Genomic DNA, 16,452 nt, shown 5'->3' with positions numbered 1-16,452 from the left:
AGCTAAGCAGCAGCTCAAGTACAGGCACAAATTTGTATTTTCTTCCACACATCGATTACCCACCGCCTCAAGCTGTTTTTAAGGTTTTCGCTGACTTTCTGCACAGCCCGCTTTCCCCATATTGCCTTAACGTTAGAGGAAGCCCTGCATCTGATAACTGTCCCCAGCAAAGCAAGCAGAAGAGCTGACCGTAGCAGAACAACAAACCACCGTGGGGGGGAGGGGGGTAGGTGATCCGTGCCTCAGTGAGCGTGTTGGAGCTGCGATGGGAGACACCTTTATGGTGTAGTCATTAGAGTAAGTCCTGCGCCGGAGGGCAGGTGTGCCATGAGTGGGAGACGATCCCCTTCACGAGCGGAGGGTACAAGGCGAAGGCTGCGAGAGCCTTCGCCGCCGTCCCGCTCCTCCCGTCAGGCGGCAAAAGGCGCCGCTTACCCCTCAGGGCGGCGGGGGACGCTCGCGCCCCGAGATCTCGCGAGCCTTCGCGCTGCCCCGCCCCCTCTCGCGGCTCTCCCGGCAGGGGGCGGGGCCTGCCGCCCGCGGGGCGGGGCCGGAGCGCAAGGCTTCGCTCCGCCCCTCTGGCAGGCACTACCCCCACCCCCGTCTGGCTACGTCACTAGAATGCACCCGGCGGCTCGAAGGCCCCGCGGGGGCCTTGATGGCGACGTCGCGTATTTAGGGGTGGCGGCGGCCGCCTGTAAACCGCACCACCGCAGTGGCGGAGGCTCCTAAAATTCCCCGGTGGGAGCGAGGAGGAGGTGGGGGCGCGGGCTGGCCTCCCGCGTTGGGCGCGGCGGGGGCGGTAGCGCCGCGGCGGGACGCGCCGCCCGGCGGGTGTGCCCGGCTCAGGGTGCCGGCAATGCCTGGCTCCCGGGCGGCGCGGGCGGCGGCGGCGCCTCGGCGGCGGCGTCTCCCGGGCTGAGCGGCGGCTCTGGGCCCGCCCGCCCCCTCCCCGCGGTGCTTCCCCCGCCTCCGCGCGGGGTCCCGGTCCCCCACCTCCCACCCCCCCCCGGCCCGCCCGGCCGGGGATGAGGCGGTGCGGCGGTGGCACAAAGGCTCCTCCGGGGCTGCCCGTTGCCTAGCGCGGCCCAGCGCCCCCGGCCCGGCCCCGCCGCCGCCCCCGGCCCCCCTCCCTCCTTTCTGCCTCGCCGGCCTTCGGCCCCCGCAGCCCCGCTGTCCCTCGCTGGGGACGGGCCGGCGGCTCCCGCCGCGCCCCCCCCCCCGCCCCAAGCCGCCCGTAGCCCCGCGGGAGGATGTCGGAGGATCACGAGATGGACAAGATGATCAAGGTAGGCAGGAGGCAGCGGCCGTCGGGGTCGCCCCGTCGCCGGCCCCCGCCTCGTCCCCTGCCCTGCGACGGGAGGTGGGCAGCCCCGGGAAGGGCCCGGCGGGTCCCCGTCCCCCCCCCGCTGCTCTTACGGCTGCGGCCCTGCTCCTCGCTGCGCTTCCGCCGGAGCCCGGCTGCCTTCGGGTTCGTCACCCGCAGCGCTTCGGTGTGGAGCGCCAGAGACCGGGCAGGGGAAACAGGAGGTGCAGGCAGGCGGCTTCCAGGGGATCCGGCCTTGGGCGATCGGTGTTGAGAGGCTGAGACTGCGGGGAGCAGAACCGGGGCTACTCGGGGCGGCGGGGAGCTGGGGTCTCTGCCTCAGAGCAGTCCCCGGCTGTGGAGGCAACACCGTTGCCTCGATCTGTCTCCCGAGTTCGTGTTCGGATGCTGTCATGAAAACAAATCTGGCGTGTGGGATGTTTGTGTTTCGAGTGGTGGTGGAGGAGCTGAACAGATTCAGGATTTCTTTTTTTATGGCGAGAATCAGTGTGTGAGCTTAGCATTTCCTGGTGAATCCTTCTGTGACCTGGCTGCGCGGATTTCCTGAAGAAGCTGGGGAAACCCCTTTGAGATAGTGACAATAAAACAATGTTTTACAGACTTTCTGCAGGCTCTTTACCTTGTGTAAAGCATTGGCTGTCACGAATTCTGTATGCCTTCGTAAATACTTATTTCAATAAGATGAATGAATTCCTTAAAGATGTAGGTAAAAAGATCCCATGTATTGGCATTTGCTGCCTTTCCTTAGCCCTGCTGTCTGCCACGGTGGGATTTGTCTTTACAAAGCTCATTGGGGGCAAAAATCAATGCAAGAGAAGTAGCACCACAGTCTTGTGGTGTTGAAATCTGGATTGATTTAAAATACGTGGGTCTTGCCTTTTGAACTAAAAAAGCCCAAGCAGAAGGAAGTCTAAGCACTGTGTTCAGGGAACCCAGATTGTAATTAAACTACGAGATCAAGTATTGAAGTTGTATGCTGTCTTTTCCTGCTTCGTTATCATCTTGGCACAGTGCAGGTGAAGTAGCTGTCCAGAAGGCTTTCAGAAGGAACATTTTCCAAGTATTTCTGTGGTATTTCGTGTGAAGGTAAAGATCTACATCAGAGCTCTTGGGGGTTAAAAACAGAACAAAAACTCCGAAGCCATTGTGTAAGTGTGGGGACAGTCTGCATCTGCCTCCTGCCCCTCTCCGTTTGGAGGGATTCTGACCGAGAACAGATTCTGGGCAAATCTTTTGCATCATAGGCATTGTCTGAATCTAAAACTTAATTTAGTACTTTTATAGATTATGCTGATTTCTCTGCTTCTCAAATGCTTGGTTATTTTTCAAGTTTGATTGGTTTTCACCTGCGTCTGCAGGTTTAAGGTCTGTGGTTCAAGATAGTGATCGCTGTTTAAGGCAAACTAGCTGAAGTTGAGAGGCTGTGTGTTGGAGCAGTGGAGGTGGAGTTACACTAGTTGTCGGCATGTCACTTGTTGACTATGTGGACTTTGTCCAAGAAGCAGTCTGTATACTTTTAATTGACTGTAGTGAGTATGCCTTATTCTTGAAGTACCTTATTTCAAACCTTCTCCCATTGGTATTCAGTGGAAACTGAGAAGCACCTGAGCTTTCCCCCGAGCAGTCCCGATGCACGTCTAACCCTGTCTGAAAGCAGCTTGCTGAAGACCAAGCTGGGAGAAATCTGAGAGTCCTGTCTTTCCAGGCTGTTAGCATCCCAGACTGCTGACTCTGCATGGGAGGATGCTCGAACCGTTGTTTTAGATACCCTGAGCTTGCTGAAAGGGAATTGTGCTATTGAAGAGAACTCAACTCTTAAAGTTTGTGTGAAACTTTTTTGTAATTGAATACATTTCAAATTTGTTTATTCCCTTTGCCCACTGGAAATTAATGTAAGGAGTGATCAGAAGTTTAAAGTTCCTTTAACAGTAGGAGCAAAAAGGTTTACTGTAAGAAATTGCACCACTGCAGATTTTTTTTGAAAGTGCTCTCTCTGGCACTCTGCCTCCGCTGTTCCCAGCCGCAGCAGATTAGTTCCAGCTGACCTGTCAGCCAGTCTACAAGTTCAGTGCTGTGCAGCAGTGCTACTGTAAGGCAGTTTATTCTCCAGATGTGGAGCTAAGTATAGGATACCATAACCTCTGCTGCCTGCATTCACAGTACGTTAATCTAAATTAAGAGGCAAGGCATTTAGCCTTACCCGTTGAAGTAGATTTGGATATTTTCAGAGGGCATTTTTGTATCTGTACATTTTAAATATTTAATGCTGTTTGAATGTTATGAACTTGTGTTGATTTGCAGCTACGTAGTCTTGGTGCTAGATTTGGAGCTCCTGTTTCTGAACTAGGAGATGTAAGCAATTCTGTACATTGATGGACAGTAAAGTTCTCAAATACTGTATTTCATATCATTAGGAAATAGTGAATAGTGTTTCTGGATCACTAGATTATTAATTTTTACTTCTAAGTTTTAAAGCTGCTTTGGAACGAAGATTGGAATCCAAATGAAAATGCAGAAAACAAAAATGTTGGCTTTTTTAGTTAAAACAATGGTAAATATGCAGAATATGAAAGAGGAAACACATTTTTATTAAAAGTAAACTTATTTGTAGTTGTTGAACTTGTCCTTCAGGAGTTAAGAACTATCAGATCTTATTCTCGCTTCATTTGATTCATAGATCACAGACTTTCCAATTCCTAATCAGCTCCTCTGTTCCACTTACTCAGCTGAAATGAAGCAAATGGTCTCTGTGCCATCACAGAAGTGGCAGCAGATAGCAGGAACTGTTTAGTCAAGACTGGGCTTGTATGTGGAGACAGTATCTCTTTTTTAGACCAACATGTGCAGTTGAAAGGGTTAGGTAAGTTTTGGGGCAGGCAGGCCCTTCTTCGGTTTTGGAACAGGAGCAGCAGACTTCAAAGTGCTATAAAAAATAACGAAGGATTGTAATCACTTAATCACGCTGGTGCTCCAGAGTACTTTGGTGTTTGCTTCTCCATTTCAGTGGTTTGACTTCACAACTTAAACACTAAGCGTGATCTTGAAAGCATGTTCTGAGGAGATACTCCTCAGTTCAGAGAAACCCTTTCTCTACTCATTAACGCTCTTCTAAAATTGTGTTTTCATTCCACCTATGATGCCTTCAATTATCTGTATCTGAATATCAAGAAAATTAAATTAGCTTTTCCCTAACATGCTTCTCACAAGTGAAATTTATGTTAGTTAAATTGATAAGAAAGTTTCTTTGTGCTTCTACTTGAAAACAACAATCCATGTCTGATCCACTATGCTGCTCTTCCGCTTTCTTTTAAAACCCTTCATAAAACCTCCAGTTCACAGTTAACTTTAACTTTTTCCTTTACGTCTCTCACGGTAGTAATTTATGATTTATGTGATACCCACTCCAGACTGTGTTAAAAGGCAGTTTTTCCTTTCATATCTGTCTTTTGCACTCTCTAATCCCTTCAAATCTCACCTTAAATATCAGCTTTCCTTTCTTGCTTTGTTTTCAATCCATGTGGCGTGAGGGCTGGCTCCAGCCTGGCAATAGTGTTCATCCACGACTATTGCAGCAGAGGCCAACGATCCCAGGTTAGGGACTGCCATTTTCAATCCCTTAGTTGTTCTCAGTTTTCTCGTGATTTGTAGCATGAGTGAATCCTGAAATGCTGCAGGTTTTGAATGGAAGTTAACAGAAGGGGCAAATCTGATCAGAATAAAGTTGCTTTGCAAGCAGTAGACTCTTCCATTTGCTTGCAGTGTATTTGGGAAGTATTTTACCTGCTTGCTTAAGCTTCTCTGATGCTAGCTTTTGTTACCAGCTCCTTTTCTCACAATTTATCAGAAAGCATGGCTTTTTGAAAGATGAACCTGAACATAGGTAGCAATGTTCATAAAAGAACAAAGGCAGAATTTTATGGCGTGTATTACTCTTGAGTTTGCACACAACCTTTCCACCGTTCAGCCCGGCTCTGTTGTTAGATCACCATCTGTGTAAGAGCACATGGCAGCAGCATTAATCAAAATGCTGCGCGCCGACGCTACGTTTACATCCCGCCTTGTGACATGTATAAGCATGATAGCACCCAAGCTGTGTCATAACAAAACCAAACCCTGCTTATATGGATTTGGACAAAAGGATTATAAACATGAGCCTGGTTCATTATCAGACAAGCTAAAACTAGTCATGCAGGGTTTAATTTACAGTATAATGATTCCAAAGGTTTGAAAACCCTAAGAAAGCAGCAAAATCATTTTCCATTGTACCATATGACCAAAAAATACATAATAATGCTGAAATTAGGCCTTCATGTTCAATTGTGATTGATCATTTCTAGGTAGGAAGCTGGATTTAAGAGTTGGGGGGAAAGTGCCCTTGGTATGCTTTCTGTATTAAAGGTGTGAGATCCCATTTACTGTTCTCAATAATCCTGTTTCAAAATGCCAGGGTGAGCAGTCTCAGCTGCACAGAAATAATTTTAAACTGAGATATATTATTATGTGAGCATTTGTATTTATGTTTAATTTTCCTAGGCGAAGCAAAACTCCAAAGTAGGCTCTTTTCTCTGCTCAGGTATCTTGCAAATCAGGTCTGCTGAGCTGGTTTTTTTTGGAAGGGATGTAGTAATTTTTTTTTTTTTTTTTTTTTACACTCTCTTTCCCCTCCCCCTGCTCCTTCTTGAATAGGAAACCTCCATTTTAGAGGAGTACAACATTAATTGGACTCAGAAGCTGGGAGCTGGGATCAGTGGTCCTGTTAGGTAAGACAATACACCTGCGGATTTGTATGTAATCTCAACCTGTTCCATTAGCTGTGGAGAAGTGAGTATGTATTTTAAGCGTGATAACAGCAGAGTGATGTGATGTGTGGAAGACTCTCTTTATAAACAAATAAATGTGTCTACTCCATGGGTGTTGTAGCTCATGTGCAAGCGAGGTATTGTGTTTTATGGGGTATGTTTGAAGTAAAAACTCTCCTCACCTCTCTGCCTTGTCCCGTCTCACTGCCATATTCCTGAAGCAAAGTGGGAACAGGAGTCGGTTGTGAAACAGTGGCAGCAGAAAATTGTCCTCAAACACCTTTGTCCTTTTGATACTAGTGTCAGTGCAGTGCAAAGGTCGCTGCTCCCGTCTACGGTATCATCATTTGGGGCATCAGCACTGCATGCCCGTTAGCTATTTTTACCAGCTATTTTTTCAGATCATCATGTGAGACCAAAGCAGATAGTGCCATGAGCTCTACATCTCAAACCAGACTTGCCCGTCACGAATTTCTAACCCCTGCAAGAACTGGATGCTTTCTGTAAAGCAAAACATATATTCCCTTTTCAACAAGCACTCTCCCTTTTGGGAGCAGGAATTTGTGCACAAGCACTAGAAAACAAATGTCTGCACCTCTCTGTTTCTGGGCACTTGACAGGGCGATTGTCTCTTGCCACCATTTATCTTCCTGTCCAGGCAATTGGTTTCTCCTCATCCATTTTGTGTTGCTGTGTTGCCTCTGATTATATTAAAATATCCCTTTGTGCTTTATTCTTTTAGCTGCCTGTTAGTATGTAGGCCCTTACCTCTGACGCAGTTCAATTGTTAATGTTAAATGGGGGAAAGAGAGAAAAAAACAGTGCAGCACAGTTGGTGGCCTTGCCAAAACAAGGATTTCCATTCAGAAACACTTTATTTGTTGCAGACTACACCCTCCATTGGAGGTGTTCAGGCTGCCACTGTGTGGTTTGGTTTTTTTCATCAGAAGTGTCTCTTCGGGCTGAATGTGTAGAGTGCGTTCTCCTTGTCTGCAGTTAGCCATTGCTCTGAAGTACTTCTTCTGCATTGCTGAAAATATAACTTGGTGTGAGGTGTTTCTACATAACGTATTTGATTGTTGTGGAAGGCTGAAAACTGAGGCTTTCAAGCTGGGACGTGGTGACAGGTGCCCTGTATATTCCAGATTGCGGGCATTCTTGTTAATTCCAGTGTGGAGAGCAAACTCGTAACTACAGATCAATTGCTTGAAGTGTCTCTTTAACATTCTTGCTGACTGAATAATTTTATTGCTGTAATACCAGAGTCTGCGTGAAAAAATCCTCTCAAGAACGCTTTGCACTGAAAATTCTTCTTGATCGTCCAAAAGCTAGAAATGAGGTATAGTTCCTGTTTATACTGTCTGTCTTCTGATACACCACAAAGTCTCGCCCTTTTGGTGAATTGTTGCAATGGTTTAAAAAAACCCGAACCATGTGTTCTGCTGATCTTGCTAGGCAAGATTGCTTGGGTTTGATCCTCTAGCCTTGCTGTGCTCAGTTCCTATAGGATGAGGTGGTGGGTGAAACAGAGGGTCTTTCTAACTCTTGAGTTTGCTGTAGGTGTTAGCTGTATATGTACAAGTGTAATTTATAGAGCTGCATTTTAAAGCTGGTGTTCTCCCTACGTCCCATGTAATGTAACATGAATAGTTTAGAATGAATTTTGTTTCCATACATCTCACTCTTGGATGTCACTACTCTCGGAATTGCCAAGAATGCTTCAAGTTGCACTCTAAATGGTATGGGTTTATCTGTATATGAGAAACTAAATAAGCTCACTGATACTGTTTGTGACTTACTGTGGCTAGCAGGAGCGTGCCAAGGTACCAAACTGTCAATCTATTGAAAATGATGGGCAGTCATTCAAGTTGTCATAAAAGTGTTAATTGTCCTCAAGGTCTAGGCAACTTCCATTTCTTGTTACGGAGTAAATCCTCATTTGAAATTCCCAGGCAAAAATAATCTGTTTACAAAGAGCATCAAGCCTCGGCTTGATTTAGCAGTCCAGGTAGCTTTACACTGAGGAAAATTCCTTAGGTGCCTATTTCAGATAGTCAGAACAGGAGATGAGGTTTCACGTGTTGTGAGTGCTAGATCATCAGGCCATAAAAGAAGCTGCATTCAGGTTTTATTAATGAATTTTTGGTTTCAATCGTATCTCTATTGCTACTTTAAAGCTAGTTCTAGCTGAAGTAGCTTTAAATTTATTTTAAAAAGCCAAAGAAATCAAAGATTGGGCTTTTTCCGGAACTCTGCTGGGTTTGATTCCATGGCCTGTAACAAATAGGTTGGCAATGTATGATCTTTTTGTCTTACTCGGTCTAAGCAGTGTAATGGCTGTTGGTCACCCATATAAAAGCTTGTAGGCATTTCTTATTTTTTGAATAATTTTAAATTGGGTGTGACTGGTGCTGAGCACAGCTGGCAGCGCATGGGCTCGTGTGTGCCATAGTCTTGGGGGCAGAGGGAGAAGCAGAACTGGTCAAGTGCGTGTCACTGTGTACAGTAACGTTTCTTCCCTTCTCTTCAAGGTACGTCTGCACATGATGTGTGCAACACATCCAAATATTGTTCAAATTATTGAAGTTTATGCTAACAGTGTGCAGTTCCCACATGAATCCAGCCCAAGGTAAGATTACATAGGGTGATTCATTCCCACAGCTTGCTTTCCATGTTTAGGCCAAGGTATAGTGGAGTTTGGTTTTTTTTTTTTAATCACAGTGTGACCAAAATGAATATTTATAGGGGGTTCCAGAAATGATATTTATACTTTAGACTAAGCAACGCTTACTTTTTCCCCTGTCAATGCCCAGACCTTTGCATATTTAAATGAATTTGCGTCCTTCACTACTGGTTTTGAATACATCTTCATTTCTTAGGTTTTTCATTGATTCAGTCTGTGATACCTGCATTGTCCGAGAGAGCATATTAACTTCTAGCTTCCGCCCTGCTTTGATATTGCTTTAGTAGCTTGAATTGATTGTAACCTTTGAGCCTCCTTCTGCTTTCAAAGCACTGTTAAAGCAGGATTGGAGCTGCAACTTTTGTTGCTACCTAGAATCCTAAGTGAGATCCTTTCATATGATGGTGATGCCTCTGAGCCACTGGGAAATTCAGAGCACCAGTCTTCATTTAAATTAAAAAAAAAAAAAAAAAGGAAGAAAGAATTGTTTCTAAAAATACTAGGTTCTGCCTTGTCAACTCTCAATACATTGTCCTGCTTAAAATGAACACAGCAAAACACGAAGCAGACTTATTTTTCATACATTAATATTGCTTGGGATAAAAACGTTGTCTTCTAATTGGATATTAGTTGAGAAAAAAATATTGGAGCTGGGAGGACTAAAGAGCTGAGACCTGTCTTAGTCTCTGATGTATCTGATTTTGCTGTGTGGCGAGAAGAACTAGAAGTTAGTTTCTTGAGGATCTAGCAGTCCTGATCTCCACACTTCTTATTTGTTGTCCTTCATAATTACAGCAATAAAACTGTAAATTAAAATCATGAGGTACAGTAGAGTATCCAGACTCAAAAGCATTAAAGATAATGCCTCAACCTTCTGCTTCTACGTTGCCGTGAACATCTTTAGCGCCTAGGCAGACAGCTAGGCAGATCGACATGTCTGCAAGGATGGGTGCAGACAGGTGTATGTAGTGCTCTAAGCCAGCTCCAGCCTGGAAGCTGTTTAGCCTGTTTAATGCAAGACTCTACCTGCTGTATTATTCTTTGAGGGCAGAGTTATACATCAATGTGTCTAAATGGCTTCCAGGTCCAAACTGGCTTGCTGGTGGAAAGCATGGGTGGAGCTTGCATGTATCTGTCTGAATGCATCCATGTAGACATGTCCATGGTGTTTGTTCCAGCTGGATGTGGGAGCCCAACATGAAGAGCAAACTGTAGATTCCTGGCTGACAATCAGTGAGTCAGATTGCGCTGGGAGCCAGAAAAACCTGCAGCTTATATGCTTAAAGGCAAAGTTACGGAACCAAAATAGCTCTAACAACTGTAGGAGAAGCAAGTATATGTCTCTTTTTTGGCCTGCGTCAGTAGATATGAAGTATGCATTATTAGCTTAGCAATTCTGTTATTTTTTGATTATTTTTAATATAACAAAATGAAATGCTTTTGAACAGGGCTCGGCTCCTAATTGTAATGGAGATGATGGAAGGGGGAGAGCTATTTCACAGAATCAGCCAGCACCGGCACTTTACTGAGAAGCAAGCAAGCCAAGTAACAAAGCAGGCAAGTTAACACCCATGTATAAGCAAATCCATGAATGATAATGGCTAAAGTATTTAACAATTTCTTGGGGTGGGGGGGTGGGAAAAAAGGAAGCTAAAATAATCCTCAGTTCTGATCCGATGATCATTGCCTGCTTTGTTATAACCTGACAATGCCAAAGTTTTAATAGAAGCAAAGAATTTGAAGGTGTGGGCTAGTTCTTCTGGGTTGGCACCCCGGTGTCTCTGCTGTCCTTAGCAATGGTTTTCTTAACCTGGTCTACGGAACACTTCACCAAAGAGAGCTCTTTTCTTGCACGGTCTTCTTGCTGTATCCCTCGCTGTTGTTGTAGAAGTGTTACCTCCAACAGTCCACAGGCTCTCACCAGACCTCGCGTGGCTGCTGAGCTCCAGTTTGAGAATCACTCTTGGCCATGACACAGACTTGGCATTTCTCTCACCTCTTGGGCAGAGTAGCAGACAATAATGTACATGTGTCCTGGGCCAGTGCTTTTCAAGCTGTGTTCTGTATTTGGTTTTATGGAAGTCTTGCCTATCATGGAAGATAGCAAGAGGAATGTACCACTATAGTACGTGTTTTCTGTGCTGTTTGTTCTGATGTCATTTTTCCCTCTCTATTTCTCTATGCAACTCACTCTTCAATGTTGTGTTTTATAACCTCCACGGTATTTATTACTAGAGGTTTTGGTGTCCATCAGGCTCTTTGTTGCTTAGCAGTGCATCTGGTGTGACTAGCTTATATCCTGTTAGAGTAGGCAGGATGATGAAGCAGAAGGGCCTCCATGGGATTCAATGTGGGGATCCCCAGTGTCAGTTCCTCTCAGTTCTGGGGTGAACTTGTTCCCTTTCACTTCCAAGCTGTTGGATGACTTGTGGTACCCAGTCAGAAAGCTTGGATTAGTGGGAGGCTTGCAGGAAAGATGGTATAGCTGTATGTTGTGGTAGCCTTTCTAGGGAGCTACAGCAGAGGACCAGCAGGTTGCTGTAAGGAACCACAAGGCAGAAGGATCTTGCTGTCAAAATGGCTGAGCTCTTCTGCATGGGAATTGGCACCATGGCATGAAGCCAAGGGCCAGAATTGCCATCGTTTGCTTCTTGCAGAGGTTATATTGGCATTCCAAACGAGATATATGAACTGTAGGTGAGAGGCTATACTGGAGATACTAATCAGTAAATGTCCTGCTCCCACACCAGTGATCACTGCAGTGAATAAAGGAAAGAAAACATGAGACAAGATACTACAGCATTTGTTGTAAATCGACATGGCTCTTTATGAATATATCCATATCCTGATCACTTGCTTCCCCCTAAGCTGGGGAGATAATTTTTGGTACTGAGGCAAAAAAGAGGGCCAAATCATTTAATCTTACTTTTCCGTCTTGTACTTTGACTTGTTTCTAATGAAATACTAATTGTGCTCTTACCTTTTTGGTTTCATCCAACAAAGAAATTAGGTGGAAGTACAGAATTATTCTTGACAGTTTGTTTTCATGTCCTTTGGGCTGTTTGATTTTGACATTACAAGGCTGTCTCCAGGATTAACATGTTGGGAAAATCTTTTAAAACTATGCTAAAAGACAAGACTTTGAATTGAATTCTGACTGTGTGTATGCTTGGGTTATTCATGTCCCAAATAACTCTTTGCTTTAATGTTTATACAAATGAAGTTTGAAAGCAATGTTAAAGTCTTATTCTTTCATCTAGTGGCTCTTCATCACTGTCTTGAACTACAGGTCTTATTTCCTTGTACCCAGTAATAGTTAAAAATTTGTCACAAAGTTACTTCATGTTCTCTGGGGATGTGTTTGTATTTGTTTCTGAGCTAAGTTAACAGTGAAGTTCCCTTGTCACGGTAATTTGCAGTCTTCTAAGGACTTGGTGCTTCACCCAGGGTACTATGTTTGGGTAGGATCCTACAGAAGCCAATAGGAATACTTTCAAATAAGGATTGTGTGGCTTTGCCTTACTTTTGTTTCAGTAATGCTGTTTAAGTATTTATGCTTTGGTTTTCTTTAAATTAATTAAACTTTCAAATGTACAGTCTGTAGAGCTTTCATGACTGGGTTACAGGTTTCTAAACCACAGCAGTGTAAAATGCTGTCTTTGAAAGAATCAAGTAATGCATTTCTGTGCAATATCCCATGAAATGAGTAAATTGCAGGCAGTACCATCAAGAATTAAAGAATAAAACTGCCTGAATGTTGACTCTTAAGTCAGTAGCAAATGCAATAAAATATTCTCTGAAATATTGAAGCAAGATCTCACTGTTGACTGTTAAACAGAATGTAATTGCTGGAGAGCGTGCAAGCAAGTGTAGTGACCTTGTAGGCCTAGCATAGCATATAAAAGGACGCTGTCATGATCTATTTCACTTCTGGGGGGCTAATAATGCTCTAAGTTAGTCAAACTAAGATGGTCGGGAAGCCCAGTACAACTTAGCTTTTATTTTCTGTTTGCTTTGACTGAAATGCAAACTGCATAGCTTGGTGGGTTTCACTTCCCCATCGTCGCTTTACTGTGCTATGGCACAGTATGGCCAGGCTTGTCTTAACTCAGGATTGTACCCAAGTGGAGTGAAAATGTTTGGGGTCTAAGCTATGTTGGCAATGTCTTTTTTAAAGCTAAAATAACTGTCCAGGCTAAAGGAGTTGTTCTGTAATTGTAGTTGATTTATTGTGCCCTTTTTCAGATAGCTTTGGCTTTGCAGCATTGCCACTCACTAAACATTGCACATAGAGACCTCAAGCCTGAGAATCTCCTCTTCAAGGATAACTCTCTGGTAAGATGAAGACTTGGTATTCTTTGTTTACTGCTGAATTCTGTAAAATGGCTCAATGGTGATTTTCAGAATAGCTGTAAAATGACATTAATGCAATGTTTTGGTGACAAAAATTAATGAACTTTTTTGGCTTCATGCTTTTCCATACTCTGATCTGCTTGGAGTACAGGCTGTCTGTGCTGCTGCTGTTAAATATGGGTCAGGTTCTCCACTTCAACATAGCATCCTGCTTTGCTGAGGAGAAGATCTGCTCTGCCACATTTCCTCCCTGGGTGTCATCAGGATGTTCTGACATGCATTATAGGTGCTTCTTCTGCTCATAACCACCCTGTGTATGCAGTGTCCCCCCTACAATGTGCTTAGTGTTTTCTAAATCTGAGAGGAGGACTGCTTTTGACCCAGAGCGCCCAGGAAAACAAAAATGCTTGTTTCAAACATCAGCTTATGACTTTTTAGCTGCTTTGTGGAATGTTAAGGGTATAAATACAAGGGGAGTATGTGTGGCAAAAATGAGTAGAAGGCGAGAAATATGCATTAGAAAAGCTGATACAATGAAATTTTGTCATGAAGCCTCTTCTTGTTTTAGGATGCACCTGTTAAATTGTGTGACTTTGGATTTGCCAAAGTAGACCAAGGTGACTTGATGACACCACAGTTCACTCCATATTACGTAGCACCGCAGGTAACAAACGATTACGGCTCTGGGCTAAAGGGGGAATTGTGATCTTTATTGCCTGTGCCTCCATAACCACATCATTTTAAAAGCCTTTGCTGTCCTATTAAGGGCTTCTGGGTGCAGGAATCTTGAGTAATTGTATAGTAGCCACCTTTCAAGATGCAGCGCCACAGTGATCTATTGATTACAGCAGGAGATCGTGAAGCAAACTTCCCAGACTGTGTTCTTAGCACTGTCCAATTGCTGATGCCTCCTGACTCTCCCAGGCCTGACTCCCACCAGTGAGACTACTCTAGGATTTTGACAATGGGCCTTTAACTGCAGTTGGTTTGGAAAAGTCCCTGCTTTGCAATCCTTTTTCCAGTGCAGGCTCATTCAAGATTACATTAAAAAGGACAATGCTGAAACAAAAAGGTTCTCTAAAGGCAATTGCTCAAAAAAGAGGGCAGTGCCAGAGGGTTACCTGTTCACCTTGGCTTGGCCCCCTTGTCAGTATGTATTAAGACATAATCTATAATTACAGACAAGCTGGTTTTTGTAGTGCTGCTTTCTTCAACACAAAGCACAAAAGAAAGTGGAGTCCTGAAGAAAATGAAAAGAAAACTGCAGATAGATATTTAATTGTGGTACTGGGCATGTCGGCAGCCTTTAATGACTGGGAAGAGCAATTGCAGAGATCAGACCATGCAGCCACAGTCGAGTGCCCTGAAAATGCCTCCTCAACTGGAGCCTGCTGGTGAAGGGCCATGTGCACTACAGACCGGGTTTATAAAACAAGTGAACTACCAAACCCATAGAAAGCTTTTCCTGAGCATATTTAAACTGAAATTTTTGGAGAAGCCCAGAAACCCAGATTTGATCAGCAAGTGACAAATTTGATGTGATTTGTTCATGGGAGAGGTAAAAAGGGACATCTCTGGAGCTAGGGTTACCCTCCACACAGTTTAGGTTCTAGTTCCAAAGCATAGAGGTGTTAGAGGTTTTGAACAAAAGAGGTGTGAGCAATTGCTTTAATTCAGGCAAAACTGGAGTTTACATCCAAAGCAGCAAAATATTTTAGCTGAAATTTTCCCCATGTAGAAAGTTCCAGTCTTTCTTAGGAAGAACAGTTTGAGTTTGGCAGAGTCTTCAGTAGCTGGAATAAATTCACCGATTGAAAAAGCATCAGATGTCTTTGGCATAGGCATTGCTGCTTGTGGTGCCTGTAGATGAGATGTATTTTGCTTTTTTTTTTTTCCTTCTCATGGCAACAGGTATTGGAGGCACAAAGACGGCATCAGAAAGAAAAATCTGGTATTATCCCCACCTCTCCAACACCTTACACTTATAACAAGGTAAGCTATGAAACAGTCCACAAGTCAATATCTTTAAAGCATAGTGTCTCTGCCCTCCCCCCCGCCACTCCCCACCCCATGACGTATCTGCTGAAGTAGTCGTCTATAGACATGGTTTATCACCTAAGGCCATGAACTTTATTGCCCTGGAATTACACACTTAAGGCCAGGAGCAATAAAGTTGTTCTGATCTCTGTGACAGGAATGCGTCTAACTAGCCAAATATCTCATACTGAGTAAAAAGCAGGATCTACAGGAAACAGTCGGGAAATGTCATGTTGCTTGCTATTTCATGTACATGTGTATTTTCAGCTGTAAGGAAGTAGTATCTTTGCGGCCATATTTCTCAAAAGTGTGGTTCCTTTGGCTTTTCTAAAAGGAGTGACCAGGTATACAGTGGTATTTCTCCCCTTAAATGTATTAGGTTCAGACCAAGTTTCATTCAGTTGAACTAGCAAATTAGAAGATAATCTGTGCAGGTAGCTGGCTTTCTCAGTTTAGAAGTGGCACGCTAAAAGGTGTGGCTGGCTCTGCGTTCTTTCTGATAGAGTGAATAATGAAATGCACACTTGTTCCAAGCCTAATTAATGATCCTCTAATTAAAGGGAAAATATACAAACACTGTTGAAGGAGCACTAAATATTAACAAGATATTGGAGAGAGTAGAGTGATTCTGCTGGAGTGTGACCATGTGGGAAATTCTTTCACCTCCACAAGAGGCTGGTTCAAAGGAAACCTCTTTTCTGCTGTCAGCCAGAGTTTCTGGATGTGCAAAGCACTATTTAGGCTATCTTGTTCAGGCAGCTGTGGTGGTACCTTGTCTGTATCGGGGATCTTCTGCAAAATGACAGATAGTGTTTTGTGTTGTCTGTAGCACTAGCCATGGGCAATAACAACTGCTGCTAGAGTCTTGGCAAAGTTGTGACAGAAAGTGTCCTGAAAGGTTGTATTCCTTTTTGATCATTCCAAAACATTTTCCTCCATATTATCATCACTGTCTGCTGCTGGCTTAGCAGTGTTTGAACCACTGAGTGTTCTTTCAGAGTGTCAATTTGGGTTGAAGTTAGCTGGTTTCTGATTGCAGTGCTAAGTATCTATACTGATTCCAGCTTCAAGGATGGTTGTTTAACCCACCACATGCTAGAGGGGGTAGTTTGATATATAGTGTTATATTTTAGTAACCTTCTATAGAGAGCTAAAGCAAAGACAGGCAGAGATAACTTTCACTGAATGTCTGCATGTGTTTCCTAATCTTGAATCTGCCTTCTTCAGGGTCATGATTATCTCTTCTCCATCCT

General features: G+C 44.1%; 1 protein-coding gene across 5 annotated transcripts in view; it reads left to right on the top strand.

The window, feature by feature from the left end:
• Positions 1 to 728: 728 nt before the first annotated feature.
• MAPKAPK5 (MAPK activated protein kinase 5) overlaps positions 729 to 16,452 on the top strand; it is a 27,182-nt gene continuing 11,458 nt past the window's right edge. Inside the window, exons 1-8 of one of the 5 annotated variants that reach the window (XR_005933166.1) lie at positions 729 to 1,289; positions 6,014 to 6,087; positions 7,390 to 7,465; positions 8,658 to 8,755; positions 10,258 to 10,366; positions 13,055 to 13,144; positions 13,731 to 13,826; positions 15,074 to 15,154. Coding sequence is in view for 4 of the 5 variants with exons in the window: in XM_030025140.2 (XP_029881000.1) it covers positions 1,254 to 1,289; positions 6,014 to 6,087; positions 7,390 to 7,465; positions 8,658 to 8,755; positions 10,258 to 10,366; positions 13,055 to 13,144; positions 13,731 to 13,826; positions 15,074 to 15,154 (660 nt within the window). In the remaining variant the exon portion in view is untranslated. Of the gene's footprint in view, positions 1,290 to 6,013; positions 6,088 to 7,389; positions 7,466 to 8,657; positions 8,756 to 10,257; positions 10,367 to 13,054; positions 13,145 to 13,730; positions 13,827 to 15,073; positions 15,155 to 16,452 lie in introns of those variants that run through there. The other 4 variants (XM_030025140.2, XM_030025141.2, XM_041125929.1 and 1 more) reach the window with 4 other exon arrangements.

Source organism: Aquila chrysaetos, chromosome 9 (assembly GCF_900496995.4).
Source record: "Aquila chrysaetos chrysaetos chromosome 9, bAquChr1.4, whole genome shotgun sequence".
NCBI classification, from domain to species: Eukaryota; Metazoa; Chordata; class Aves; order Accipitriformes; family Accipitridae; genus Aquila; species Aquila chrysaetos.
The sequence above is the reverse complement of the archived record's forward strand: the minus strand, read 5'-3'. Positions and strand labels throughout refer to the sequence as shown.